The sequence below is a fragment of the Ailuropoda melanoleuca genome, chromosome 12 (assembly GCF_002007445.2).
Source record: "Ailuropoda melanoleuca isolate Jingjing chromosome 12, ASM200744v2, whole genome shotgun sequence".
Classification (NCBI taxonomy): domain Eukaryota; kingdom Metazoa; phylum Chordata; class Mammalia; order Carnivora; family Ursidae; genus Ailuropoda; species Ailuropoda melanoleuca.
The window spans coordinates 13,837,257-13,864,243 of NC_048229.1; the positions used below are offsets into that span (position 1 = coordinate 13,837,257).

Here is a 26,987-nt window from a genome sequence, read left to right on the forward strand (position 1 = left end):
ATACAGACCAGCAAAATAGAAGAAAATAAAAGTGGTCCGTAATCACCTCATTACAGAGAAAAAGCAGCACTACAGTTTCAAGACTGGTTCTCCTGTCCTCTGATCACAGGGACCCTGTCCTCTGTGCTTAATAACTAGCCCTTTCCAGTTACACATATTAACCTTAACTGGGAGTTTATTTTTTGTTTTCACTCTGGGGTTGTTTCTGGAGGTTGCTTCTCCAGATTTTATTGGGTGAGGGGCATGGATTGGGAGGTAGATTGGAGTCGCGTGTGTTTGGAGTTGTTTATCAGTTCGAAGTACTCACCTCGCAGCTTATTTCGAGCCTTTTTTTCCTAGGGCATCTATATTCAAGAACTGGCCCCGTCATTTGGGGTGGTTTGTCCTCAGGGGGTTTTCAGCGCTGGAGGCTCTCTGTTTCTTTGAACTGTGTGTTTGAACTTTGGTGGTAGCTGGAATTGCCTTTGGCCGTGAGACTTTAGTTTGTAACGACGACTGGCGGCTGCAGGGTGTGACCTGGCCTCTCTTGCTTTCCCCGTCCCCGAGCTCAGGAAGCCCCGCCACACCCCGAAAGGACAGCGCGCGGCTGGAAGGGTGGACGGGGAGGGAGGGGGGCGGCCGGCGCCTCCCGGGAACCTGGTAACCGGCGCCATGGCAACGGAGAGGGGGCGGGACCCAGGGAGGAAGTCGGAAGCAGGAGGCTAACTCTCGCGAGAGTTGCTTTTGCGCGCGAACTCGAAGTGCAAGGGTCGGTCTGATCGCGGCTAGTGGCTGTGCAGGTCCCCGGGGGCCGCGACTACCCCAGCGGACCCGGACACCTGTATCACCCCGCCATGGAGACCTCAGCGCAGCAGGAGCAGCAGCAGCCCGCGGCGGCCAGGATCAGAAACCTGCCCTGGTAGGAGGAGGCCCGGCTGCCGCGGGAAAGGGGATCGGTGGCCGGGGTGGGCCAGCGGCCCGGCCGCAGCCCGCCAGACCTCGCCCCACCGCCCCCGACCTGCGGCCCGGACGAAGCCCCAGAATTTCGCCTTGACATCCCCAGCTCCCCAGTCCTTTCGGTTCTTCTAGGATTTCTGCCAGGTCTTCCCGCTGCCCTACTCCCACCGCCCCCATTCCTTTTACGCACTGGGTGACAGCGCAGGGGTTAGATCGCGCGTCTTCTGACTGCATCGTGCCAAAATGCTCTCTACTCTTGCGGGAATCTTTAGTGCAATTATTGCTCAAATTCTAAACTGAAATAATAATGGCGATAATAACGCTCCCCAGCTCAGTTGTATTTAAATGGCTTCCTATTAGATTAGCAGGGACCCTGTTAGATGTTTGATCTTTACAAAGACCCTAGGAGGTAGTTATTATATCAGTTGTAAAACCAAAAGGTTAAAGGACTTGCCTAAAGTCCAGAGCTAAAAAATAGGTTGGAATTTGAACCCAGGTGAATTCAGAGCTTGTACTCATAACTATCTTACTTCCACAGCTGTGTCTGAATGTTGTTTTAGAAACTGATGGGATTCTGAGGCACTTAGGTGGCTCAGTGGTTAAAGCGTCTGCCTTCTGCTCAGGTCATGATCCCAGGGTCCTGGGATTGAGCCCCTCGTTGGGATCCCTGCTCGGTGGGGAGCCTGCTTCTCACTCTCTGTCTGCCTGCTTATGCTCTGTCTCTGTCAAATAAATAAATAAAATCTTAAAAAAAAAAAACCAGAAATGATGGGATTCGGCTTGATGTCTTCAGAAAGCTCCGAGCTGGTCTTGTCTAATAAGGAGTTCAGTTTGTTTTTATCATGGAAAAAACACATAACATACAGTTTACAGTTGTAAACATTGTAAAGCGTATAATTCCGTGACTTTAAGTCATTGAGAATGTTGCGCTACCAGGTCATGGTCTAGTTCCCAAATTTTTCGTTTTACCCCAAGTGGAAACTGCATACCCATTGGTAGTTACACGCCATCCCCACCCTCCCCTTCCCGAAACCACTAATCTGTAGTCTCTGAATTTGCCTATTGTGGATATTCACATTAATAGAACCAGTGTGTGGCCTTTTGTGACCGGCTGCTTTCACAGCATAATGTTTTCAGGGTTCATCCGTATTGTAGCAGATGTCGGTGCTTCATTCCTTTTTATGGGTGAATAAAATTCCATTGTGTGGATAGACCACCAGTTATTTATCCATTCATCTTCTGATGTATATTTGGGTACGAGTACGATGTATATATTGGGTACAGTTTCTTTTTTAAAGATTTTATTTATTTATTTATTTGAGAAAGCGAGCACAAGCATGGGGGGGTGCTGGGCGGTGCAGAGGGAGTGGGAGAAGCAGACTCCCCGCTAAGCAGGGAGCCTGACAGAGGGCAAAATTCCAGGACCCTGAGCTCAGGAACTGAGCCAAAGGCAGATGCTTAACCAAATGAGCCACCCAGGCGCTCCAGCGAGTTCAATTTTTAATTTACTTTGAAATAGTAGGTGCCCATCCAGGTTGAGATTATTCATAGGCAGATAGCTGGAAAGGTGAAATTAGAGCAGCGCTATTGGCATTTGGGGCTAGATACTTGGTGGGGGCGGGCATGGGGGCTGTCCTGTGCGTTGTAGGGTGTTTCGTGACATCCCTGGTGCCTATCCACTGGAGGCCTGTAGCACCCTCCACCCAACTGTGACGACTGAAAATGTCTCCATATATCACCAAGTGTTTCCTGGAGGTCAAAATTGCCTCTGGTTGAGAACCAGTGGTTTGTATTCAGAGTTAAAGGATTTTATTGCTCTTCCTCTCTTCATTAGGATATGAAAGGATTCTTCTGCACATGACAGCATGTTCTTGCATTTGATATATTGTAATCCACGCTAAATTGTGTTTCAGGGTTGAAAAATACCGGCCACAGACACTGAATGATCTGATTTCTCATCAGGACATTTTGAGTACCAGTAAGCATCCCTGTGTCAGTTGCTGTCATTCTAGTTGGAGGACCTGTATAAATTTCTTGGTGATGTCTCTGCTGAGTAATAACCTTGAAGTATCTGACTGAGCTTTATGGAATGTTGTCGTAAGAGCTGAGTCCTTCAGATTTTTCATTGCTGCACCTGCCTCTGATTTGAACGTAGGGTTGAAGTGGATTCAGGCCAACTCAAGGGCCCACGGTGAATAAGGCAACTCTCGGAACCTGATGGGGTCTCTCTTTCTTCCCAATCCGCAGTTCAGAAATTTATTAGTGAAGACCGCCTGCCGCACCTGCTTCTCTATGGTCCTCCGGGGACGGGGAAGACCTCCACCATCCTAGCCTGTGCAAAACAGCTCTACAAAGACAAGGAATTTGGCTCCATGGTCTTGGAGGTAAATAGGAGGATTATTCTTACTCTGCAAAGAACTCAAGTCTCTCACTTCTCATAGATTTGTTTTACTTTGTAAGTAAGTTGCTGTGCTGGAGGTGGGGAAAGAAACAGACATAAAATATTTCAAGTCGCTTATCTAGAATGACATTTGGGTCTGGATTGGCATTAGCTAGAGGGCAGTGGTAGGGCTAAATATTTTTCTTTGCCTTTGCCAGCTTACATGCAAACACTCGGGTCACTCAGTGAGTGGTCACTTGGTGGCTTGCTGTCTCCCATGTGCCCGTCCAGATTTCTTCTCCATGTGGCTCCCCTCTGTTCTTGCCCTGGAAGGCTGAGCTGTGTTGACTACAGGCTGCCTTGTCCTTTGGCTCCCCTTGGTTAGGTTTGGCCAATAGGGGCCCTGGAGGTAGGTGGGGGAAGGAGAACAACACCTGGTTCTGTCTCTGGGGTCACCACAGGCTGACAGCATCCCCATCTGCAGGGCAAATCCCACAGCCTTCTTGATGCCAACACACTCCCCCACTCACCTCTTAAGACTTGGGGTTGGTAATGGGCCAGCAGTTGCAGCCATATTGCATAGCTCTTGTGGTTTCTCCACACCCTGCCATTTAAAAATATTTCTTCATGTAGTTCTCTTCAAATCACTGAATTTGAGTAGGCCATCTGTTTGCTCTGAGATTTGACTGATACACTTAGATTACAAAATTCTAAATACTGTCTATTGCAAGAAAGAAAATGTCTAACTTATTTTTTTGTTATAGATCTTTAGAACCTTGCTGCCACCAGTGTTCTTACTTGGTAACTTCTGGGTTGCTCTGGGTTGTGGTAGCTAAAATTAGCACGATTCTGTTCGTGTCAGGGGTGCTGTTCACTGTGGCCAGGCCAGTTAATTATTCCTCCAGAGCATGTCAGTGGTTGTCCTCGAAAGGGGGAGGAAACATAGTCATTTGCCATTGAGAATGTAATGTAATGATCTCGTGAGTTGTGAGTTTTAAATACAACCGTGCTCTTGGTTTTTCAGTAGTGTTTATCCCTTAGCTTTCGTTAGACCTAGAGACCTAGCTCGCTGAGCTGGATTGATGAAAAGATAAATTCATAGATAGCACACCAACATGTTTCTAATTTACTCTGGCTTCTCTCTTCCACATTTAGCTGAATGCTTCAGACGACCGAGGAATAGATATCGTTCGGGGACCAATCCTGAGCTTTGCTAGCACAAGGACAATATTTAAGTAAGAATTATTTGCGTAATTTCTCTCCCTAGAGATTCTAATCAGTGAGATGACAGAGCTTAATTTTTTTAACCCTCCCCTTTGCTAGTCTGTAAAGGTAAAATATGATTTGTCAAAAGTAGCCACGAAAAAGAGATAAAGTACAAGGACGCTAGTAAGAAATAACGTAAATATCAACATAAAATATGATCTAAATCTGTATTAGCAAGTTCTTTGGGAAGGTTTAACTTCATTTCATTAGCTAACTGAAGACTGATTACGTCCTAAGACCAGATGAGCTAGTTTGAATTTAAACAAAAATGAATTGAGATGGGGATGGACAACAGGGATGGTGGTAAACAAAGGAAAAGATGAAAAGCAGGCATGAGTGAAGGGCGAAGGTGGTGGAAAATGCAGCACCACACGTTGAGTAATAGGATACCGAGTGTGCACAGAAGAAAGGCGGAGGGGCCAGAAGTAACGTAACAAAAATACGGAAGTCAGACCTCAGTTCCTTTAAGAGTGGAGAATGACGGGCATGTCCTCTGTGTGACCACAGATGTCTGCTTCATTCAGAGGTCAAGGAGGAATGGACTGTCTGAGGCAGGGCCTGATGGCACAAATGTACATGTAGGTTTGGGCCCCGAAATGGAGGTGAGATTGAAGAAATCTTCAGATGGTACCTTTCATTTTCCTAGGAAAGGCTTCAAACTAGTGATCCTGGATGAAGCTGACGCCATGACTCAGGATGCCCAGAATGCCTTGAGGAGAGGTAAGAAGAACTCCCAGGTATAGTGTGTTGGCTCAGGAGTGCCTTCGAAAGAGAATTAGGAGCTTTGAACATGAGATATGCCATGGCTTGTTGACCATTTTCATTCATCTTCCGACCCAGAGAAATCTCTCGACCTTTCTCTGTGTGTCCCACCTGACGCCCCAGACCACATCTGTATTGGGGGTTTCCCCTTTCAGCAGCTTAAAGATAGAGGCCCTGGTGGGACTTTTAAGTCTGACCATCGTTCCCTTCCACGGGGTTCAGTTTGGGGTTGGAATTTGTATTCTTAGATGGGGGGTGGGGGGTGGATGTAGAAAGTCTGTCGTTCCTAAACTGCTGGGTAGACCTTTCGGCTCTCGGTACCCTGAGATGCACGGTAGCTGGGAAGATAATACTGGAAACGTAGTCGCACTCAGAAAGCCGACATGACTTCTCTCTTTGCCAAGGGGGTGATTTGGCAGAGGAGGAGAGTATCATGTGAGTTGTCTATCTTGAGGGCCCTGGTGCGGTGGATTTCTTTGAAAGGACACTGGTAATCTCACGCATTAATATTCTGAGGTGGTCAGCCTGGAGAGAGGAACGATCTTGCGGAGTTGTGGGGAGAAGGAGTGGACTGTAGCCCGGGTTTAAGACGGGGAAGACAGTTGGAGTGTCTTCTGATCCTAAAAGCTCTGGCGGCCTTTCTTCAGCATTTTTTTTTGCAGAATGATTGTCAGTCTGGGCATATCCCTGTGCGAGAACATCGGGTAACTACAGAACACACCTGGTGTTTCCTAAGCTTTCTGATTATGAGTTAGCACTCTGTCGAAGGCTTTAAGAGTCCGCTGGGAAGGCTGCAACAAGCCACCCCCCTCCCCCACCATTAGAAAGTGGGGCATCACTAACTTGCCAAGTGCAGTTTTATGCAAACGGACAGGAATACTGGATTTCATCGCTTCCAGGAACAGGATGGCAGGAACGCCAGCATCATGGCACATCAGAAGGAAAGGAAGGAAGCATTTTATAAAATCCCATTGAGGCGGCGTGTCCGTCAGCTTTGGGGAGGAGCGCAGCTGGCTTCCATTCCTGGCCACCCCGGCCACAGCGCCTTGCTCCCATAGTGCCCCGACCTGTGGACGGCCTCCAGGGCTCTGGAAGGCTCAGAAGGGACAGGAGCTGGTTTTCTTTTCCCTTGCCAGTGATTGAGAAATTCACTGAAAATACCAGATTCTGCCTCATCTGTAACTACCTGTCAAAGATCATCCCCGCCCTGCAGTCCCGGTGCACAAGGTTCCGATTCGGCCCCCTGACTCCGGAACTCATGGTCCCCCGCCTGGAACATGTCATAAAAGAAGAGAAGTAAGTCCAAGAGAAAGCAGGAAAGTTGAGGCCCTTGGGGACTGGGGGGTGTGGGCAGGGCCCTGGGCCGGCTGGCGGGTCTTCAGTCGAAGGTGATAGCCCGCATAGAGAGCTAAGTCGGGCAGGTGCCCGGCGCAGAGTCAGCACCAGGGTCTGTGAGCTGCTGCCCTCCTCCCTGGTGCCTCATGGACAGTCTTCATAAAAGGCACTTGGTTCTTCTCTTGATTCCATCTTCCTCTCCTGGAAGCTGTCCCGATTTCCTCCTACTCTTCTTTTGTCATTGGCAACCGCGCGCCACCAGAGCCCCTTCTGCTACGATGCCTCCAGCCTTTTGGGACTAGAAGGGAAGGTACTGAGACATTACCTTCTGTGTAGTCAGTCGCCGGCCTGCAGCCAGCCCAGGCTGCTGCTTTTTGAAAGGGGTGCTCTACTTCTGTGGCCACAGGTCTCGCCAGCATGCTTGCCCCTCAGAGAACAGAATTCAAAGCCAGTTGCTCAACACAGGAATGCTTGGTCCTCAGTGAGGGTCTTTCCCGACCTGGAGTGGGCGGTGACTGCTGATGTGAAGGCCACAGCTCTACAAACCAGAGTGAATTTGGGATCCCCCTATAGATCGGGAGAGTCCTGTTAACTCCGTCCTTCCCTTTTCTTTTGTTATTTCAAAGCCTGAGTCGTTCCAGGGCATCTCGTTCCCTTGGTGAACGCTCGTGCTCTCTCAAGGCCTCTGACTCCCCCCTGCCCCTTTCCTTTCAGAGTGGACCTGAGTGAAGACGGGATGAAAGCACTCGTGACCCTTGCCAGCGGAGATATGCGAAGGGCTCTGAACATTTTGCAGGTACGGTACCTACTGCAGCAGATCTCGAGCCGCTGCTCTGGAAGAGGCTCTCAAGAAGACAAAAGCAGCAGCTCAGCCAACCTGTAAATTCAGAATTCGAGAAACTGGTGGGATCTCGATCTCATCATGTACCGATGATTTCCCCCCCACCTCTGGGTTTTGAGTAACTGAAGAATAAGGCGCTGCAAACCAGGGAAAGCGAGGAAAGGGTTCTGCGGCCGGAACACCCACAGTACTGCCTCAGCGTCCTCCTGACCCGCCTGCAACGTGGTGGCCGCTGTGACAGCCACGATTCTCCCCCTCCATCTGCACAGAGCACCAACATGGCCTTCGGGAAGGTGACGGAGGAGACGGTCTACACCTGCACCGGGCACCCCCTCAAGTCCGACATTGCCAACATTCTGGACTGGATGTTGAATCAAGACTTCACCACAGCCTACAGAAGTATCCTTCCTCACATCCTGCTGACGGTGCATGACGTACCTGAGGCCCGAGCTTGGCTCGGGAGCCCAGGCTGCCGCCAGCGTCTACACCCTGCTGGCCAGACACGGTTGGCTGCTCGTGGGTCTGGTCTGCTTGCTGTGGAAACATGGTGTCTGTGGGGGGAGCAGGTCCTCGTCTTTAATGCCCTAAAGTTCTTCCCGAAGGACGGACCTGGGTACAACTTGAGGCCACCTTCCTCAAGGATGAGAGCAGCAGTTAGACCTTGGGGTCGGGGGTGGCAGATGTGATCATTTTTGAGTGGCCAGTGTTACTCGTTTTGCTGTGAAGTTCAGAGCCAGGGGCGGTGATAGGAAGCCTTCTGGGGGCTGTGTTCGGCTCTGTCCACTGCTAGGCAGAGACACAGTTCTATCAGAAAGCCCTTGTGGAAGATGAAAACCTAGGAAAGGTAAGAATTGGGGTCCACCCGATGCAGCCTGAGATTGAGAGAAAACTGCCACGTCGGGATTAGAAGCCCTCCTTCCAGAAGTCACCCACCGGAGTTGGGATTCAAAATTCTGTGCCACGTGTTTGTTCTGGAACCCGGGCCGTTTGCCTTAACAGTTCCTCTAGATATTACAGAGTTGAAAACGCTGAAGGGCTTGGCGCTACATGACATCCTGACAGAGACACACTTGTTCGTGCACAGAGGTAACTCGCGGTCTTCCCTAGTCCAGAAGCTGGGAGAGGCGGTGAGTGGGGGGCCGTTAAGGGTGGGAGGGAGGGAAGACGAGGCTTCGCTTCTGAAGCGAAGAATCAGGAACCAAGTATAAACCCGGACCCGTGGTTTTAGTTTTGTCTTGTTGCTATTTAAAACTTGGTTCCAAAGGTACTCAACCTCTGAAACTCCTGGGGAAGAAGCCGCGGAGGGCTAACTTTATCTCCTCCAAGGGTTTGTATCTTACAACAGTAAATGGTATGTTTTAGTTCACATTTCTAAGGGTGTCTTCCCCCAAAAGGAGAGAAAGAGGAGCGTCTGTCCACGGTGTAAACCAGAGCAGCCTTAACCAAACCATCTTAAGTGCCACCCTTGGCCGTTCTCTTCTAAAGGATTTTTTTTTTTTAATTTTTTAAAGATTTTATTTATTTATTTGACAGAGATAGAGACAGCCAGACAGAGAGGGAACACAAGCAAGGGGAGTGGGAGAGGAAGAAGCAGGCTCATAGCGAAGGAGCCTGATGTGGGGCTCGATCCCGTAACGCCGGGATCACGCCCTGAGCCGAAGGCAGACGCTTAACCGCTGTGCCACCCAGGCGCCCCTGGCCGTTCTCTTCTGTACAGAGAACTGGTTCTCAACCTTGGCAGCCCGTACGAGTCACTGCAGACCAGCTCACTCGGCCTTTGGGGGGGCGGGGCGGGGAGCTGGCCATCGGATTTTCTTATGCTCTCCGGGCGACCTCCTGCACAGCCGCGTGAGAGCAGCTGTTCTTTCTGCCAAGACACGGCTGTCAACCTTCTGCCCCTGCCTCTGTGGGCCTCACCAGGGCGGACTGGTGTGCTAACCGCTGCCCAAGAACATGGTCGGCTCAAGGCCAGCTCTGCGCTTTGATTCTGGAAAATGAATTCAAATAGACTTAAAGATCAGTAATTTGTTTTTAAAATTGAGACAGCAAGTGAGAACTTGTCTTTCAAGTTCCCTCCTAGAGCTGCCCCATTGCTAGAGCCATGTTGGGGCCTTTTCTGGCTTCATGCAATCGCTTTGGACCCTGCTCACGGAATGGATAAAAACGGAAGTCATCCAGTGCTCACGTCCTTAGAGGTGTGACGCTAGTGACCTGAGGTGTCCAGACAAGTTTAGTGTCCCCCGATGTTTAAGTTCGTAATTGTCATGGGAGTGTTTTTTTTTTTAGTAGGGAGTGGCAGACCCTTACTCACTTGATTTTGTTTCTCCCCCCGCAGTTGACTTTCCATCTTCAGTTCGAGTACATTTATTGACCAAAATGGCAGACATAGAGTGAGTACTTCCCAATTTTGAATCTTTCCTTTTTTACCCTGTTGTGCGTTTTTTCTACCTGCTTGGTTCCAGCTTTCTTGTCTACGTCATCCCTATCTGGCACAATCCACGTTTTGGTGGGATCACTGAAAGAAACATGGGAAGGGTATGATTTGCTTATTTAGAGAACATACAAATGAACACATTGACAGGCTCGTATTGGAGATAAAGGCCTCTCCTTAGACCTCAAAGGCTTGGTCCACATTGGTTCTAGAAATGCCATTATTTGGAAGGCCTGCTTCAGTTCTGACATCGAGGTCAGTCATCTGGGGACAAGCAGCTATCCAGCTGTTATTAAAGGATTTTTGCGTAGCAAAGCATATTGGGGGGCAAAGTAAACATAAACTCAATTTTCCACTTCGCCTGGTTCCATAAACGTAGTTATTAGCCCCCAGTGAAGCTGGCAGCTATCACTTGAGTGGACAGAAGCACTGGGTTCAAAACAGACACCAGCACGGGACCAACTCTACTTTGCTGTCACTGGCTTTCACGTGCACACGCGAGGTCACTTCTATGTGACGAATGTCATGATTTTGCTTTCACTGGCTGGGCACTGGAAAGGTGGCAAGATGACCTGCCAGGGTCCTGCTTTACTACCTAGACCACAGAACCACAGTCCGCCGTTCTTCCAAGTGAATTAAAAGGAAGGAAATCTTAATTATAATTTCTCTCAGTGCATTTTGTGAGGGAAGAAATAAATCCTTATCACGTCTAGGAAGCTAGCACGAAGTTCAGAATGCTGCCATTGATCACTAACAATTTTTAATTTAATTTTTCTTTACCAGCTTGAATGTATAAATGAGTGTTCAGGGCAGAAAAAATGTCAGGGGAGACACTCAAGATTACTGTCTAGGATCAAGTTTGATTACCTGCGCTCCTCCTGCAGCAAACTGTCTTTGCTCTGTCTCGTTCTCTTGTCCAAAGACAGCCGTCCGTGATACTCTGTATTCTTACCTTTTGTCTGATTTCTTTTAGGTACAGACTTTCTGTTGGCACCAACGAGAAGATTCAGCTGAGTTCCCTCATTGCTGCTTTCCAGGTCACCAGGGACCTGATAGTCACAGAGGCCTAAATGCCAAGCCTGAGCCCATCAGCTGCGATTCGCAGGCCCTGCAGTGACTGGACTACGGGGGACTGAGTTACGGCTGGGGACCGAAGCCACAGTTGCCCCAAGTTTTGGAAAACCCTGTTCCAGGCACGGGTGGGCCAAGGTTTAAAAAGTACAGTGTCTGTGGCCGTTTGGAGCAGATACAAAACAGTTTTAACGCCCAGCTCTCTTAACTGCACTGCCCACTTATCTTACAGGGAAAAAGTGCAAAAAGTTGGGTTGTTTTTTTTTTGGCCTTAAGGCTTTTACCATTCGGTTGCTTGGATGAGAGGAAACTGGCCTCCCCCATTTTAGTCTAGAACCTAGGGCTTCCCAGTCTTCCGTGGTGCCGATGTCTTCTAACTCAAGGGCAACAGAACAGCTCTACAATTAAGTGCATGAACCTATCTGTGGCACTGTCTCTGCTTTAATAGGAATCAATGGGGGGAAAAAGGGTGTGAATCGATTTCTGGCCCAAACTACTGTTCTCTTATAAACAGGCTCAGTTCTCTTTACAAACATCTTTTTATTTCTCCTCTACTAGCAGGTTCCTACTAGTGGTGTGGACAGCGAGGCGTCATTGTAGGCCTGCGGGGGCAAGGTTGCACGGTCCTCCCTCGTTCACGTAGGGAGGGCAGGTGAGCCCGGGCCGGACTCTGAAGCTCCAAGTGCGGGAAGGACAGGGCCCCGTGTACAGTGTAGCCATTTCTTCCACAGCAAACAGGCTGCCTTTACGATAGTGTTCCTCTCAGTGAAAATAAAGCAGCTTGCGTGTTGGCCATTAACAAGTGACTCTTTCCTTCACAGTTAGACACTGACTTACTCAACTTGCATTTATGTGAAAAAGCCTCCCCCCTCATATCACAGAACAAGCTTACGTCAGAGGCTGTTCTTTATCAAGGTGTCAGCTTCTCCGACTATCAAAAGGGAGAGGTTGGTCATTGCCCTCATCCACATACACCTCGCTCCCCGAGGACCCTGAGCAAAGTCTGAAGCTAATGGCCAGTTGGGGCCTCGGGGAAGCCACCCAGAGCCACTCAGGCTGCACTGTGATGGTTCAAGATGACCACAAAATGTAATATTGGCCCAAGCCATTCCCCGCCGTCCTGCTATACTCACTTGTTTTAAAAGGTGATTTTTTTTTTCTTATTGAAAAAATGAAAACAGTGAGCCGAGAGCTTTTTAGCTTTTCCTTCAATGAAAGCCTCTCATCTTGAAAAGAAATGTTTTTCTTCAGCAACAAAGGTGGTAAAGACTCTTGTACTTTTGCGACAAGTTTTATCAACATTAACACTGGCCTCCATAAAGCACCTAGTAAGAAAGCCAAAGGATAAGATGTTGCATTTCTTTTAAAATAATTTAAAATATATTAAATTTTCCAAAGGCAGATTTCATTGGAATGAGGTGTCTTGATCAGAGAACTACACGCCACTGAAGAACAGTACTTTCAAGGAGCTATTTTTGTTAAGGGGTCGAGGTGAAACGGGCTGACTGGTCCGATGCGGTGAGGCAGCGAAGTCAGACCTCGTACATGACAATCAGCTGGAGGGACGACGACACCGATTCTCTACACCATGAAGAAGAGACATCTTCACAACTGTTCGACTTAAGAACTATGGTTTTTAGATACCAGGAAGAAAACAGAGTTGTACCTTAACATCTGTTGAGAAAATACAAATAAATAGGCTACAAACAGCAAACCGCTTGACAACTCAGTCGCCACTTGGACAGTCATGCAGTTGAATACATCCTTGTGTAACCGGACACACACATTGGTCATCTCCTGCACATGCATACCACTGCNTTTTTTAAAAAAAAAAAAAAAAAAAAGCCATTTATAGTGTATCAGTCAGGAGCACAGCCTCTGAGTCGCCTGTAACATAGCTAACACCTCACAGCAGACAGCTCCGTAAAAACTTGGTCCTGCTGGTCAGAGAGGAGCCCGAGGAAGGAAAGCCTTGCCAAGAGCAAAGCCACTCTGACACAGCAGGAGAGAACTTTAAACAATGTCACCACTGCGTCTGAAACACGACAATGGCAAGTACAAGGCAGAAGCCAACACTTGCCCACTTGCCGGTCAAGGGGATGATCGGCCACAACAGAGGCTCTCGAGGCCTGGTTTCTCTGCTTACCAAACCAACATGGTCACTGCACTTGGAATCCAAAGGACTTGAGAAAGTGTTTGACGCTGCCATTCTAAGTGGACCGAGAATTTAAGGTAAGGTTCTGCCGCCACGGAGCTGGAATCCGCTCCATGACTGACTGCCACAGGTCACGGAGAAAAACCTGGGTGACTAGTCTGCCGGAATCTGCTTTTGCTACACTCTGTTCACCACCTCAAAGAGAAATGCCATTTCAATCCAAGACCAGCTGTTTGGCCCATCGTCCCAGCCACTCCTCGGCCAGGAAGCTTGATCCTGCTGCAAGAAGACAAGTAAGACTATGGCGCGTGGCTTAAAAAGTCCTGTATGTGAGGAACTCTTTCATTTTCTTGGGGATCGGCAGTGCTAGCACTTGGTAGGTGGTCAGGAAACTTCGGAGGGCTTTCCGGCATAAGTGCTTCAGTGAAGACAGGACCCGAGGAGCTGTCCAGAACTGGACGTGGCCATCCCTTGTCCTGAAAGGGAACCAAAACAGCCGCTTTGAGAGAGACCTTAGAAACACACGCTTTCACGGTGGGTATTAATGTTTCTACTCGTACTTGCATTAGCAGGAGGCACCCGGGGAGGGCAATGCAGCCCTTAAATGCAGCCCTGACGGTCAAAATCAACGTAAAGGCTGTGATGCTGAATAACTAAGGCCGCTGGGAGGATCATAGGAACTCAAGACACCTTTAATACCAAAGTGCTATCTGTGAGCTCGGTCCCTTCTAGAAGAGTCACACCGTGAGTTCAAATGCAACAGAGGGAAGAGTGCCGCCTCCTGAATTATTGGTGATCCTTGTAAGGTGGTCTCTGCCCTAAATGGTTTCTCAGAAATTCTGCATCATCCCGACATGGGCCTCCTTGTGGATGTGGCCCATTAAGTGGCACGAATCATAGCTCTTTAATTACTCTTAGGTTAAATATTAAGAGTAAATGATAACCTACACTGGCAGAACAGAATATTAGAATGTTGTGTCCTCTTGGATATCCTTAAAGCCTTCACCATTGGCAAGAACATTCTAGATGCTTGCTTTCCTTAAAAAGCTACATGGTACACTCAGCAGAAACTGCTCCCCATCTGTTCAGCTACCAGACACATACCCTGTGGCAATAACTCCACCATGTGGAAAAAATGTGCAGCAAAGACCATTGGTCATAGGAGCAAATGCAATTGGAGTTTTCAGTTCCAGGGCCCAGATCCGGAGGAGTCTGGATGAGAGAGAACAAATATTTGCACATTAGCAGACACGGGGCCAGCCCCAGAGGGCGATGCTACCATTGCTTGCAGGGCCCTGGTCTGAGGCCACACACCGAGATTTCTGTTACCTGTCATCTGCCACTGTGGCGAGGTACAAGCCTTCAGGAGAGAAGCACACAGATCTCAGGGAGCTAATGTGCACGTCACTGTCATCCATGGGGGGGTCAAGTTGGGTGTGGCTGAGGAGAAAGAAACAGACGGTCAGCCTGGGATGATGGCCACTCTTGGCCCTTCATCTTCATTCCTGGGCAGGAGGCCAAAATGCTGGGGATATGACAGGCTCCAAGACCCATCCTTACCCCCTACGGAAAACCTTCGGAAAAGCAGACTAGGGGGAAAAAAGCACATTTCCTAAGTGTCTCGTGGAAAGGGTTGAAGGGTTACTCACACTCTCTGTGCTAATTTCCTTATGCAAAGTAGGTCAGCCCTCACTTTAATGCCACAGTACAAACTGAAAGTCTTTTTTCGGCTAAGATACATGATAATTATAGGACTACCTATTATTTGCTTCAGAAAACAACAAAGAGCAAAAGACCCGAGTTTGTGAGAACATGAAAATTCATTTTGGAAATACCAGTTTCAGTAAGAGGATCGTTCTGAACTTGCTACTATGGTTATTAGTAAATGGAAAGAAAGAGTCACTTTGAGGTTTCATTATCGCTGAATCCAGAAGTACACACAGCCTCCTACCTCGGGAGCCTTGAAGGCACTCGGGTCTAATTTGAGAACGTGACAATGAAGTGCCACCACAATCCCCTGCCCCGGACTCTATGCGGGCCATGCCTAACCCAAGGCAGCTTTCGCAACAGTCACCCCCGCGACAAAGTCCGAAGCAGGGATCCTGTCCTTACTGGAGGAACCTCAGCCTCTCGCCAGTATATGGGTCCCACATGATCACGTTGGTGTCGTAAGAAGCCGTGACGAGCAAGGCAGAGTCCGGGGAGAAGTCACAAGACACAACACTGCTTTGGTGGCCCTCTAGCTTCCGGATTAACGTGTAGGACCGCATGCTCCATAGAAACACCTGTGGAAAGGAACAGGTGCCTGGTTAGGGGCGGCCACAGCGTGAACAGTGAGCGAACAACACATGAGGCCCCACGGCCAGGTGGAGCCAAGCTCTCCACTCCCGCTTTCGTACAGCTCTTCCAGAAGGCGGCACAGAAGCCTCGGGAAAGCAACAGGTCCGAATTCTTGAGGCACCCGACCGGTGCACAAGCTCAAGGCGCCTAGTCTAAGGGGGCATAAACCCAGCCAACCTCAGGAAGACTACCAGCTAAAAATGTACCCGTAGAAGTTTCTGAGTTTGGCTTCTGGGCCCTGATTGCAAGATCCCAGGGTGTGCTGGTGGAGACCCGAGCCAAGCACTATCCTGTCCTTTCAGTTAAAAGCAAAAATATGGGTCAGAGGTGAGCTCCAGAGCTCCCAACAGAGCAGTGGCACCTTGCCGAGCCATTTTATACCACGTGTTTACAGAACGGTGGGACAACTGTCCGGACATCTGACACAGTTCATCACTTGAGATCTTTTTGAGAATCATGAAAAATGGGATTTTATTTTCTTCCCATGAAGAAAACTCACCATCACGTAGTTCCAAACCCCAAATCAATGATTAACCACCCGGGCAGTACCACACAGTGGACTCTTCACTTTCCCGTGTTAGTCACAGCAAACAGCTCGACGCAGACATAAAATCAGACACGCACACGGTTCCCAAACTGTTCTTGGGTTTCTAATACTTTCTTAAACAACAGCCAGGATTTCAGAACAAAGTTCAAGTACCGCACGTTCTGATTTGAAATGGAAATCCCCATGACCCAGATTCAGATGAAATTGTTCAGAGGGAAACGTGGATGCATAGAGGGGTTGCAACTTGTAAAATCTGAGACTCCAGGGGGAAAAGAAATGTAAAAAGCACACCTTTTCTGTTCTGTGAAGACGAACAGCCCTCCTCCCGTGATGAGAGCAATGCATCTCCTCAAACCCCTCGTCTCTTCTGGTTTATGTCAACATGCAAATCCAAGCAGAAGCGTGCAGGAGGAGGGCCCGGCCGGAGAGCATGCCTCCTGCCAGGGCGACTCTGCCGCCGGGACTGGAGGCACGGGCCTTACTGACCCTCTCCCACACCGAGCCCAACCTCCAGCTCTCGCTGCACTCGGGCAACGGAGGAAATGGCAGCCACCGCCCGAGCCTTACCGACTTCTCTCCGGCAGCAGAGCACAGCATGCTGCAGTCCGGGGAGACGGAGCAGCAGTAAACCCACTGCAGGTGGCCCGACAGCACCTGGATCTGTTTACCTGCAGGGAGGGGCACACGGGGAGCCGGTGAGTCAGGGAGCGAAAGTGCGCCTGAAGACTGGCCCACCCCCAACCCCAGCACACCCACCCAGTTCGCTCTCGGCTGCGCCCAAAGGCCCAGTTTTTTTAGCGCAGAGAAAGAAATACGCCAGGATGTGTCATGTAAACACCTGAAATCTATTAATACGATAGCGTAATCCCCAAGGAAATCACTACCTTCTGTTTTGCCAAAATCCACAGGATCGGTAGGATAAAGGCTGTACATAGATCAGATCTGAGAGATCCCTCTGATAGCAGAGAACGTTCTTTTCAGCCCCCAACCCCAACCATCTCTAATACTTCGGAGCATCCTTCCAAATTTGAGAATGTTCTATCTTCACTTCTGTTGTCTACACTCTGTAATGGTCACCCCCTCTCCCAAGGCTCCCACTGCACCCTCTCACCCTTGCCAGGGTGTCTGGATGAGCGACAGTGCAGAGTAATGAGGGTCACATGCTCTGCAGTCAGGTGAACCCCGGTTTGAACCCTGACCCCACTGATGATTCAGCACATGCCCCGGGACCACTCACATAATTGCTCCAGTTCTGAGCTGGGGGAAAAAAATTAAAGGCCCATCCATAAGCATAAGAGAACAGGCAAATATATGGATTCCGTCTACCCCCTTAATTCAGATGCCATTAAGGATCTAGATTTTCCATGTTTTGTGGAAAAAATGTGAGGAATATGAATCTGTTGTGGAACAACGACCCCAAAGTCTGTTAAGCATAAAGTAGGACATAGAGGGTAATACGGAAGCCTCTTAGCATGGGTCCTGAGGCTGCAGGGCGATTTCAGGGAAGGCAGTAGAGCGGAGGACGAGATAGGAAAAGAGACTGAGGGGGGTGGGGTAGTGAAAACCAATACAAAAAACAGGAAAAAACTTTCATGCATTTAACAGTTTGTGTGTATGTGTATGTATACGAGCGCACACAGTNTACACCTGATCCTTTGCTTTCCAAAGCCCCCCCCCCCGAAAAAAACCGCCCCCACCCCCCCCCCCCCCCCGGGGTGGTTGTGAGTACCAAACAAATGTAGGCAGGATGGAAGGGCAGCGCCCCGTACCTGGGAACACTACTTTATCACCACCACCCCGCCCCCTGGGAAAGCCCTACTGTACTTGGCCGCTCCCAGTCCCCTTCAGCTAGTCCTCTCTTTCCAATCACCGAAAGATTATCTTCCTTAGGCGGTGGCAAGCTGCCTCTGGATACACATGAAAAATGGCGCTGCCTTGGAGAAGACTTCCCAACAGCAGACCTATCTTGTGACTTCAAGTGCCACAGCTAAGGGCAGAAACAACTAGAGTTCTCTTGGTGACCAGATGCCATCAGATGAGGACACCACAAGCACCTCCTTGGCAGTCTGACAAGTCATCAGGCTTGCTTCTCAGAGGGCAGGAGTAGGTCCCCTCTCGTGGTTGTGGGGAGCTGGCACAATCACGGCTGAGGCAAGAGTACCAGTGCCTTCGCGTTATTGGGGGTGAGTGTGCCTCTGTATCAACTGTCCACGTCACCGTTTCCTCCTCCCACCTCCCTCCAGCCCCTGCATCCCTGCCCATGTGGGGAAGAAAGGGCCTGGCATGAAATTCCTCTTCACCATGTCACCTTTCCGGTTAAAGATGAGTACCAGAGATGTATGGGCCACCTCTGTATACAGCTCTGCTCAAAGCAAAATTCACAAAAGTTGACCCTCTCTAGCTAAGAGAATTCTTCCGGGCAAAGATTCCACTTCACAAAGAAACGATTTCTAACAGGACGTAACCAACATGGACAACTTCCTCTAGACTGGTGTTTCTCAACCTGGGGAGACTATGCCCTTCGCATGGACAGGGGGCAAAGTCTCGAGACGTTCTGGCTGTCACAACTAGAGAAGGTGCTTCTGGCATCTAGTGGTTAGAGTCCAGGGATGTTCCTCAACATCCTAGAATGCACATGACAGCCTGTAACGAAGAATCAGTGCGCCCAAAATGTCAGTGTGCGCCACGGCTGAGAACACTTACCTACGGCATCTACTTTCAATGGGGTGATTATCAGTAGGGGTGAAAACTGGTTCTCAGTAGCCAAAAAAAATCTTACTTTTTTTAATGTACAAAGCATCGATATGCATTCAGTGCAAAAATAAACGGTATATTTTTGATATTAATATCTCAGGGGAATGAGGTGGGTGTGTGATTTGAAAAAAATGTCTTACAAGGGTCCTTAGGAAAATCGGTTGAGAAACACTATTCTAGGTAAAAGTGAGAAGGGGGCAAATAGAGTATTTTTGGAGCTGCCCAGTAGTTCCGTCACTTCCATACCATGTTTATTCAGGTCCCAGATGCGAAGAGTCTTATCCCGAGATGCCGAGACCAAAATCAAACTGCCACTGGGTGTGAAGCTCAGATCTCTCACGACATCTTGGTGACCAGAAAGATTCAAAAGCAGGAGCCCTGGCGTGGGAGCAGGAGCACTTGGTCAGTGGGAGAGGGGGCACTCGGTCTGCTGGTCACGGCTACACCCCTCAGCCAACTGGGGGGCCGGCAGCCTCTCTGGTCCCTGATGAGAACATGCATGCACCCTGGGACCTTATCCCGGCCAGAAATGACCTACCTGTTTGCACCTCCCAAATCTTGATCTGCCCGTCATTGAGTCCAGTAGCAAGGATCAGGCAAGAGATGTCTGGCACTTGGGGATGGTGGCGTGCCCAGAGCTTCCTGCTAGGTGGAGAAGGCCACGGGCTAAAGGCCAAACCCCAGACAATCTGCCCACAATCCAGAGTCTTCTCCTTTGGGCTGCCTCGCCCTTTTGTATCATTTTTGCTGCTTCGGCTTTTGGCTTCAAACCCTTTAGGGATGCTGGAGAAAGCAGAGATTCCTTAATGAGTCCAAAAGTGTCAACCAACGGCTCATTCCATGATATCTAAGATACTAAGGTTCTAGAAACAAACTGGCCTTTGGTGAATTCTGACATGACTTAATTTCTTTTTAGAATTCATGTAACAAAGACTTCATCAGCCTTGGTTCATTCCATTTGTGATACCCCTGCAATGGGGTGACCTGCCTTGTGGGATAAGTAGATCACAGAAGCTCCAGGGAGCCCTACGCTTCCTCAGAAAATTCTCTCAGGTTTGGTGCATGGAAGGAAAGATGCACTCAGTTTTTCCCATGAGGAAGAAAGCGTGCTGTAGGTCTGGAACTAGGACAGACCTCAGAACTTGAATACACATCTGCTGCTCCCCTGCCTGATGAGCCCCTAGCTTTGAAAGGCCCAAGGAGCAGGGAAATGAATGCTTTTCTGGCCCACACAGTTCGCTTGGTACGAACTGATTTCCACCTTCACTCACTATGCTCCAACCCACTAGTGAGGCTCTCTCACTCACTTCTCTGGGTACACCCATCTCAGGAGCCAACCAGCAGGAACCCAGGACAGAAAGCCCACAGAAATGTGCAGAGCTGCACTGACCTCAAAGGTCCCCAGGCCTGAGCTGCTTTTACGTTCTACTTACGATGAAACACAGGCCCAGAGAAGCTCCGTGAGACTCACTCCCTAAGATCTAGGCCCTGCCCACCCTCCCCCAGCAGACCCCATCTCACAGGCTGGAGCAGTTGGGACAGCCCTGGGGTTCAGCCCCCGAACTCAAAGTTTCCTGTCTACAGTACACTTTATCAGGGCAAGTATTAAGTCCTACTTTTCTGTGTAACCCTGACCACACACTGGGGTGTATCAAACTAGGGGAAATGAAGGTGATGAAGCTGGAACCCAATTCCGTGAAAAATCCTATACTCAACATATATATAACTGGACCTCTTTCCCCAAAGTTAGAAGTAAATCACATTTTTGCCAAGTGTGTGGTTGAAATATATTAAAGAATTTTAACCAAGCTCACCTATAAAATTAGAAGGGAGGAACTAAGGCAAACACAGGCTCCATCAGCTCTAAAACTCTATTAGTCCAAATCAGAGCTTGGCAAGCTATGCCCAGACCAGCAATATTTTTATAGATAAAGTTTTATTGGAACACCACCACATTTGTTTGTTCGCATACCATCCATGGCTGCTTTCACGCTGTTAACAGCAGAGAGGAGGAGCCTGGACAGAGACCGGACAGCCCCCAAAGCCAAAAGTATTTACCACCTGAGCCTTCAAAGAAATGTGTGCTGACCCCAGGTCTCAATGGCCTAATGGTGTTTGAAAACTTGTCCTGACAAACATCTGCATGCGGATAATGACTGTCTTTTCGACTGATCCTTTTCAGTCCCCACACCTCCAGAACCTGCCTGGTCCTGGCTCAGGGGCCTGAGTTGGCCAAACAGGGAGGCAGCGCGGGAAAGGCAGAGCTACAGGGAAAAGTCTGTAGGACGGCTTGGTGCCACCGAAGCTACATTTGTTTTACTTTTTTTTATAAAATCCTAATTTCTGCATTTGAATTAAGGAATAATCTGTAGCTATTTTATTCCAAAGGAATTAAGGCACATCTGCATATTAATTCATTTTAACATCATAAACTGAACTTCTCTAGAAAGAGATACTAAACCCTCCATTTGAGGGTAGAGTTCACTTTCCTAGGCTCACAAAATCAGGGGCCGAATTGGAACTAGGGCTCAAGTCTTGGGTAGCCAGGCCCACTAGTCAACAGATCCCCTGGACTTCTGAATTTGCCAGTCACGAAGGGATGAGTTACATGGGAGGTGGCGGGTACGTGCACGGGAAAGGAAGAGCTAAGGGCAAGGCAGTCACTGGGGGCATTTAACTTCACTGAAATTCAAGTTCCTAAAAACTATTTCCAAAACTAGTACAATTATTTGGTTAGTACCAATTATTTGTTTAATACCAAAAGCGCTATTATTTTTTTTAAATGTGTAACAATCCGAACAAGAACCTAAGGACTTTCAGATTTCCCCTTTTAAAGGACTTTTAAATAACAATTATTTTCAATTATAAAAGTAATAAAGAACTGTGGGAAAAATTTGGAAGTGAGACAAATAATAAAATTAAAATTACCCATAATCCTAAAACCACTCTAACAACAGTAAACATTTCACTATGAGTTTTTATTTGTGCATATGTACATATATTTTTAAAAGACAAATTTGGGATATTACATATATGGTTTTATAGCTTCCTTTTTTCATTAAGTCTTATAAGCATTTTCCTAAGTTATTATTCTTCAAAATGTGTGTGTGATTTTTCCCCCGAACAAGTAACTTCTTACTTAACACATTAAACAGTAACATTTCTCTCATTATATTAAGCAACAGATATACAAAAAGACTTAATACTCAAATTTCCATTTTCCTGAGTTCATACTGGACAGATGTACTTACCTATAGTGATCTATATGTTCGAACATAAGAGTGATTTTCAGGAAAACAGAATTTCCATCTGTACGCTTTTTAAAAAATTCTTTTTCAAACCATAAGATTACGGACTGGGTATAAAGTTGAGTCTCTTGCGTTTAGAGTAGGAGATCAATAAAAAATGAAAGACCTTGGCATTTTCATTAAACTGACCACAGAAGGAACTGAAAATCATGATTAAAAAAAAAAATCTCTGATGGCTACAAAAAATATTCTACAGCAATGCCATCGTTTGTTTCCCTTACCATCCTCTCATCACCAGATTCTAAGTGATTTCTGGTTTCTCACTACCACAGAGCTAATTCCGTGATGAAAAATCCGTGTATGGAAATAGATGACCCCACTTCTGAGATTCCTAGTAGCGGGAAGAACATTTTCCAGGTCCCTGATGCATCCTGCCAAGCAGCCAGATTCACACCCCGCAATCCCAGCACGCTCTTGTCCGTGGGACCTATTATCAAGGCCACAAGTTTCAGACTGAACTGACGAAACACTTAAATCTAACGTGCAATTTGTAAGAAATGCCCAAAGCAAAACAAATGAGACCCTCAAGGACAGAGGCCATCTTTGATTTAGTTCAAGGTTCCCAGCCCCTAGGCTCCTTGTCAGGCAAAGATTTCCAACAGGTGCTGCCTGAACAAACAGGCCTACGCAGTGGCCCTGTCGCAGCCAGGCTGGCTGACCTGGAGCTCACAGCACTCACACACTGGGCCCTGTCCGGCCCAAAGAAAGCAACTAGTTAATACCAGAAACTAAATTTGGTCCATCAAGGGAAAAACAAAAACCCAACCTAAATATGGGCAAAGGGTGTGAATGGAAGTTTCTCCAAAGAAGATGGAGGACAGGCCACATTTACGTACGGGAAGCACCAAGTGCTCCACGTCAGAAGCTATCAGGAAATGCAAACCCAAACAAAAAGATGCCACTGCCCACCTTACTGGGATGGCTCTGCTAGAATCAAAAAGACGGACAACACATGTTGGTGGGGGGTGAGGGTGTGGGGGATACGGAAATCTCACACATCGGCGGTTGGCACTGCAAAATGGGGCGGCCACCTTGGGCATCGGTCTGTTTCTCAAGCGGAGAAACATTGTAAGCCTATGTCCACGCAAAAAAAAACCCATACGTAAATGTGCACAGCAGTATTACCAGTAATAGCCAAAAAGGGAAAACCACCTGTCGACGCGAGGTGCACTGTCTCTGTACAATGGAATATTATTTGGCAGTAATGGGAAATGACATACTGATACACGCTGTTAAGAGGGATGACTGAAAACATTCTCCTAAGTGCAAGAAACCCGCCAGAAAAGACTCCATGGCGTACGATTCAATGTACACGAGAAGTCGAGAATAAGCAAATCTATAGAGACAGAAAGGGGATTCGCGGCTGCTCAGGACTGGAAAACAGAGTGAGACTGGAGGATGACAAGTGAGGGATGTGGGGCTGCTTTCTGTGGCAATGACAATGGTTTTGAGATTAATCATGGCGAGAGCTGCACAACTCCCTGAATGAACTAAAAGCCACTGAACTGTACACTTTAAAGGCACAGGTTGTATGGTATGTAAATTACATCTCAATAAAGCTGCTGAAAAATAACAGCGGGGCTAACACAATCTCCACAGGATTAATTTTCCCACATACCGACCGCGGGGCTCTGGAAACCCCAATGATCAATTCCTGAACTGTTTTCGGCCATTCTCCTTCTGTTCTCGGGCAGGCCGACCCCAGAGGGCAGGGGGTTAGATGGGAAAACACTCCAGGTCCCAATCGGGAGGTCCCTCGTTCCTCTGGGCTCAGGTGGGGGCGGGGGCGAGAACTTACAACTGCTCCTCCAGCGGCCAGGGGATCAGCTTGACAATGCAGTGTCCTTGAGACCAAGCGAACCAGGAACCGTCTGGGGAGAAGGCGACGCTCCAGGTCTCACAGCTCGACTTCCAATCAAACTGGTGGGGGCGCCCCGGCTTGAGCTCGGCCAGCAGCAGCGGTTCCTCTGAGACAGGAGACAGCATATGCTTCAAACAAACACCCTCACTAGCCCTAGCGGGGAAAGTGGGGAGCCAGGCTCCAGGCCACCTTGCTGACTCAGACCCAGGAAAGCCACTGTCTCCCCAAGGCGAGGGGTGATACTTTGGATTCCGGGAGGGAGTTGTCATTTAAATGACCCGCAGCAGTAACAGTAGCCACAGGCCGCATTCCAGCGCCATTACTCAACCCTGGCACTGGCCCCTGCTGGTTAACCATGACTCAGAGTAACCTTTGTGCGAGTGAACCCAGTGAATGGAGGCCTCATTTTCCTATGAATGCCTGAAGAGGAAGAAAGGAGAGCCGGACCAGGCTGGGACCGGGCTGGATGGCGCAGATTAGGAGGCCTTCCAGTGTATTTAAGGTCTCCTCAAAAAAACCTGCAAGAACGCACGACTGAAACTCAAAGGCTCCCCGTCGCTCACCAGCCTCCTCCCCATCAACAAGGCTAAAACGTTCAGCACTTGCCCTGCTTCCTGCCGCTCAGACCTCTGGATCTGGCCTCCGGTTTCCATCTCTGTTCTGGTTTAAGCCTCCATCCCAATCTTGCCCAGATCTTTTACGAGACTCCCCTGAGCTTCCCTGTCCCCAGGGAACCCTGCTGAAGCTGAAATACACATCACATTTCTCTCACATACATTCCAAGGCTCCCACCTGCGTACACATTAAGGGCTTCGAAGCCTGGGCCTCCGACCCCACAGTACGGACCCCGCCCCCTTCTCGTGACCTCTCTCCACCTGTGACCTCTCTCCACCCACCACACTCGGGCCACACGAGTCACCTGGCCAAGTCACCTGGCCGTGCCCCAAGCAGCTCGTTCGTGTTCACACCTGGACTTACAAGACTCCCAAGCACATATCCTGATCCTATCTCTGGCGAAGCGGAAATCAAGTCCCACCCTGCCTGCTTCATTCTCTCCAGCGGTTACGAGGTTCCTTCTGGCCCACTCTCCACCAGAGTTTAAGCACCCTGTTCAAACACTAAAATGATTTCATTTTCATTTCTCTCTGGGCCGAGCACTGTGCCTTGTGAAGAGCAGGTGCTGGATGGGTGCTGCTTTTGCCACCTGAAGGCCAATTCTAGTTCAAGTCTCTACTCCAGCGGAAGCTTTTCTCAATGGCTGATGAAGCTCATAGTTAAAGGCATTCACAGTTGATTTTTTGACCACTGACTATGATTATGATACATACTAATATAAAAACTGGCTTCCACTCTGAATAAGGTCACTTCCTGAAGTCTATGTTCCACTTCGGTAGTTTCAAGACCCTTTTATACCTGTTACCAGATAGATACTAATTTAAACAGCCCTATTTCACGTATTTTAGGACACACCTTTATATGTCTTCTCACCTTCTGACCTCGCCGAAATCTGGATGTGTCTAACGATTAATTTGTATGGTTATATAGGCAGTATTTTTTCTCAGTGATAAACAAGAACTGTGGTATCTTGGGTTTAATGAAACCGACGGTAAACATGCATATATAGTGAGATGCCTATCTGTATACGATATTTATATATGTCTATATATAATCTTTCCTGGTTATATGCGTTATAGAAGATGAGGGTATTACCTTGTTTTATAAAATAAACGTGTTGCTGAAGAGTCTGGCCTTAAATAGAATTTTAATCTATCAAGCCTTTGGGCTTTGCTATTTAAAGTTAAGTAAGTTTCTTTTGCAAAGAGAATATTCATTTCCTGAGGTTCTATGCAGAAAGTAGGTTTTAATACAGTAGGTCTGTCTAAACTGGCATTTGTATAGGCCCAGGTAATTCTCCTGAAACCTGTACATGTTTGTACATGGGATCTTTTCATTTATACAATTATTTGTCTATATGAACATACTCCTTTGGATGGGAGTATTTGCACAGTACGAAGTTACTTTGCATTTTAAATCCAAAACAGGTCTCTCAATGTTACCCAGCAACCCTGTGGTGTTGTCTTCATTCTCATTATTGCTAGATATTTTCCTGTAGGGACCTAGCCCTAACCTGCCAGTGCCTCCTTCAGGTAATCCAGTGGTTCTCACCAGAGTGTGTCCCCCTGGGGACAGGTGGCAATGTCTGGAGATATCTGCGGTTGTCATAACTGGGGGTGGTGCTACTGGTATCTAATGAAAAGAAGCCACGGATACTGCATCCCGCTGTGCACAGGACAGCCCCCCACAATGAAGGATTATCTTGCTCAAAATGTCAAGGCTGAGAAACTTGGATGTAGTCAAATATTAAATGACATCGACTGACCTGGAGGTACATTTTTATCTACCGGATGAAAAAGTCTTTATTCCACCCTGATAATATTCACACTTGGCTCACTTCCTCCACAACAGGCACATTATCTATCCTTTTGACACCATGGAGACTCTGCACAATATATAAAGGGGTCCTCCTTGATTTCTCTCTTTTCTTTACTTCCCAGACCAAATCCATTAACAAGTTCTATCAAGGCTGTTTCCAAAAGGCTTGGCAAACCTAACTTCTCTCCATCTCCATGGCTACTATTCTAATCTATGCAAACCATCTCAACATCGTCTCTCACTAAGCAGCCTTGCAACTGCTCTCCTAGCTTCCACTCTGCCCCCCATCCATTCTCGTCACCTCCTAGAGTGATCAGTTTCAACCACTTTTAGAATAAAATTCAAGCTCCTTACCATGCCCCCTGATGTCCTACATAACCTGGCCCCTGGCCTTCATCTCCCACCTGGGCTTATAACTCTCCCTTCCCTGCCCCTGGCTCTAGCCTTCACTCACCCCCTTGATTGTACTCAATTAGTTCTGACCTCAGGGCCTTTGCACCAGCTAGTCTCTTCACCTGGAATGCCCTTCCATGACTGGCAGCTTCTCTTCATTCAGTCTTGGCTCAA

At 48.2% G+C, this 26,987-nt stretch overlaps 2 protein-coding genes across 2 annotated transcripts; one reads left to right on the forward strand and one right to left on the reverse strand.

The window, feature by feature from the left end:
- Positions 1-710: 710 nt before the first annotated feature.
- RFC5 (replication factor C subunit 5) lies at positions 711-12,845 on the forward strand. Its single transcript, XM_002919679.4, has 11 exons — positions 711-898; positions 2,850-2,914; positions 3,184-3,320; positions 4,472-4,551; positions 5,229-5,302; positions 6,481-6,640; positions 7,394-7,475; positions 7,790-7,919; positions 8,529-8,606; positions 9,856-9,910; positions 10,925-12,845. Exons 1-11 carry the CDS (start codon positions 834-836, stop codon positions 11,019-11,021), a joined length of 1,023 nt encoding a protein of 340 aa, XP_002919725.1. The 5' UTR covers positions 711-833; the 3' UTR covers positions 11,022-12,845.
- On the reverse strand, positions 12,637-26,987 carry WSB2 (WD repeat and SOCS box containing 2). The gene is made up of 9 exons (XM_002919678.4): positions 26,936-26,987; positions 23,925-24,093; positions 19,357-19,601; positions 19,065-19,196; positions 16,632-16,732; positions 15,290-15,462; positions 14,507-14,617; positions 14,282-14,389; positions 12,637-13,653 (listed from the first exon to the last, which is right to left on the reverse strand). The coding sequence occupies exons 1-9, from the start codon at positions 26,970-26,972 to the stop codon at positions 13,491-13,493; spliced, it is 1,239 nt and encodes a 412-aa protein (XP_002919724.2). The 5' UTR covers positions 26,973-26,987; the 3' UTR covers positions 12,637-13,490.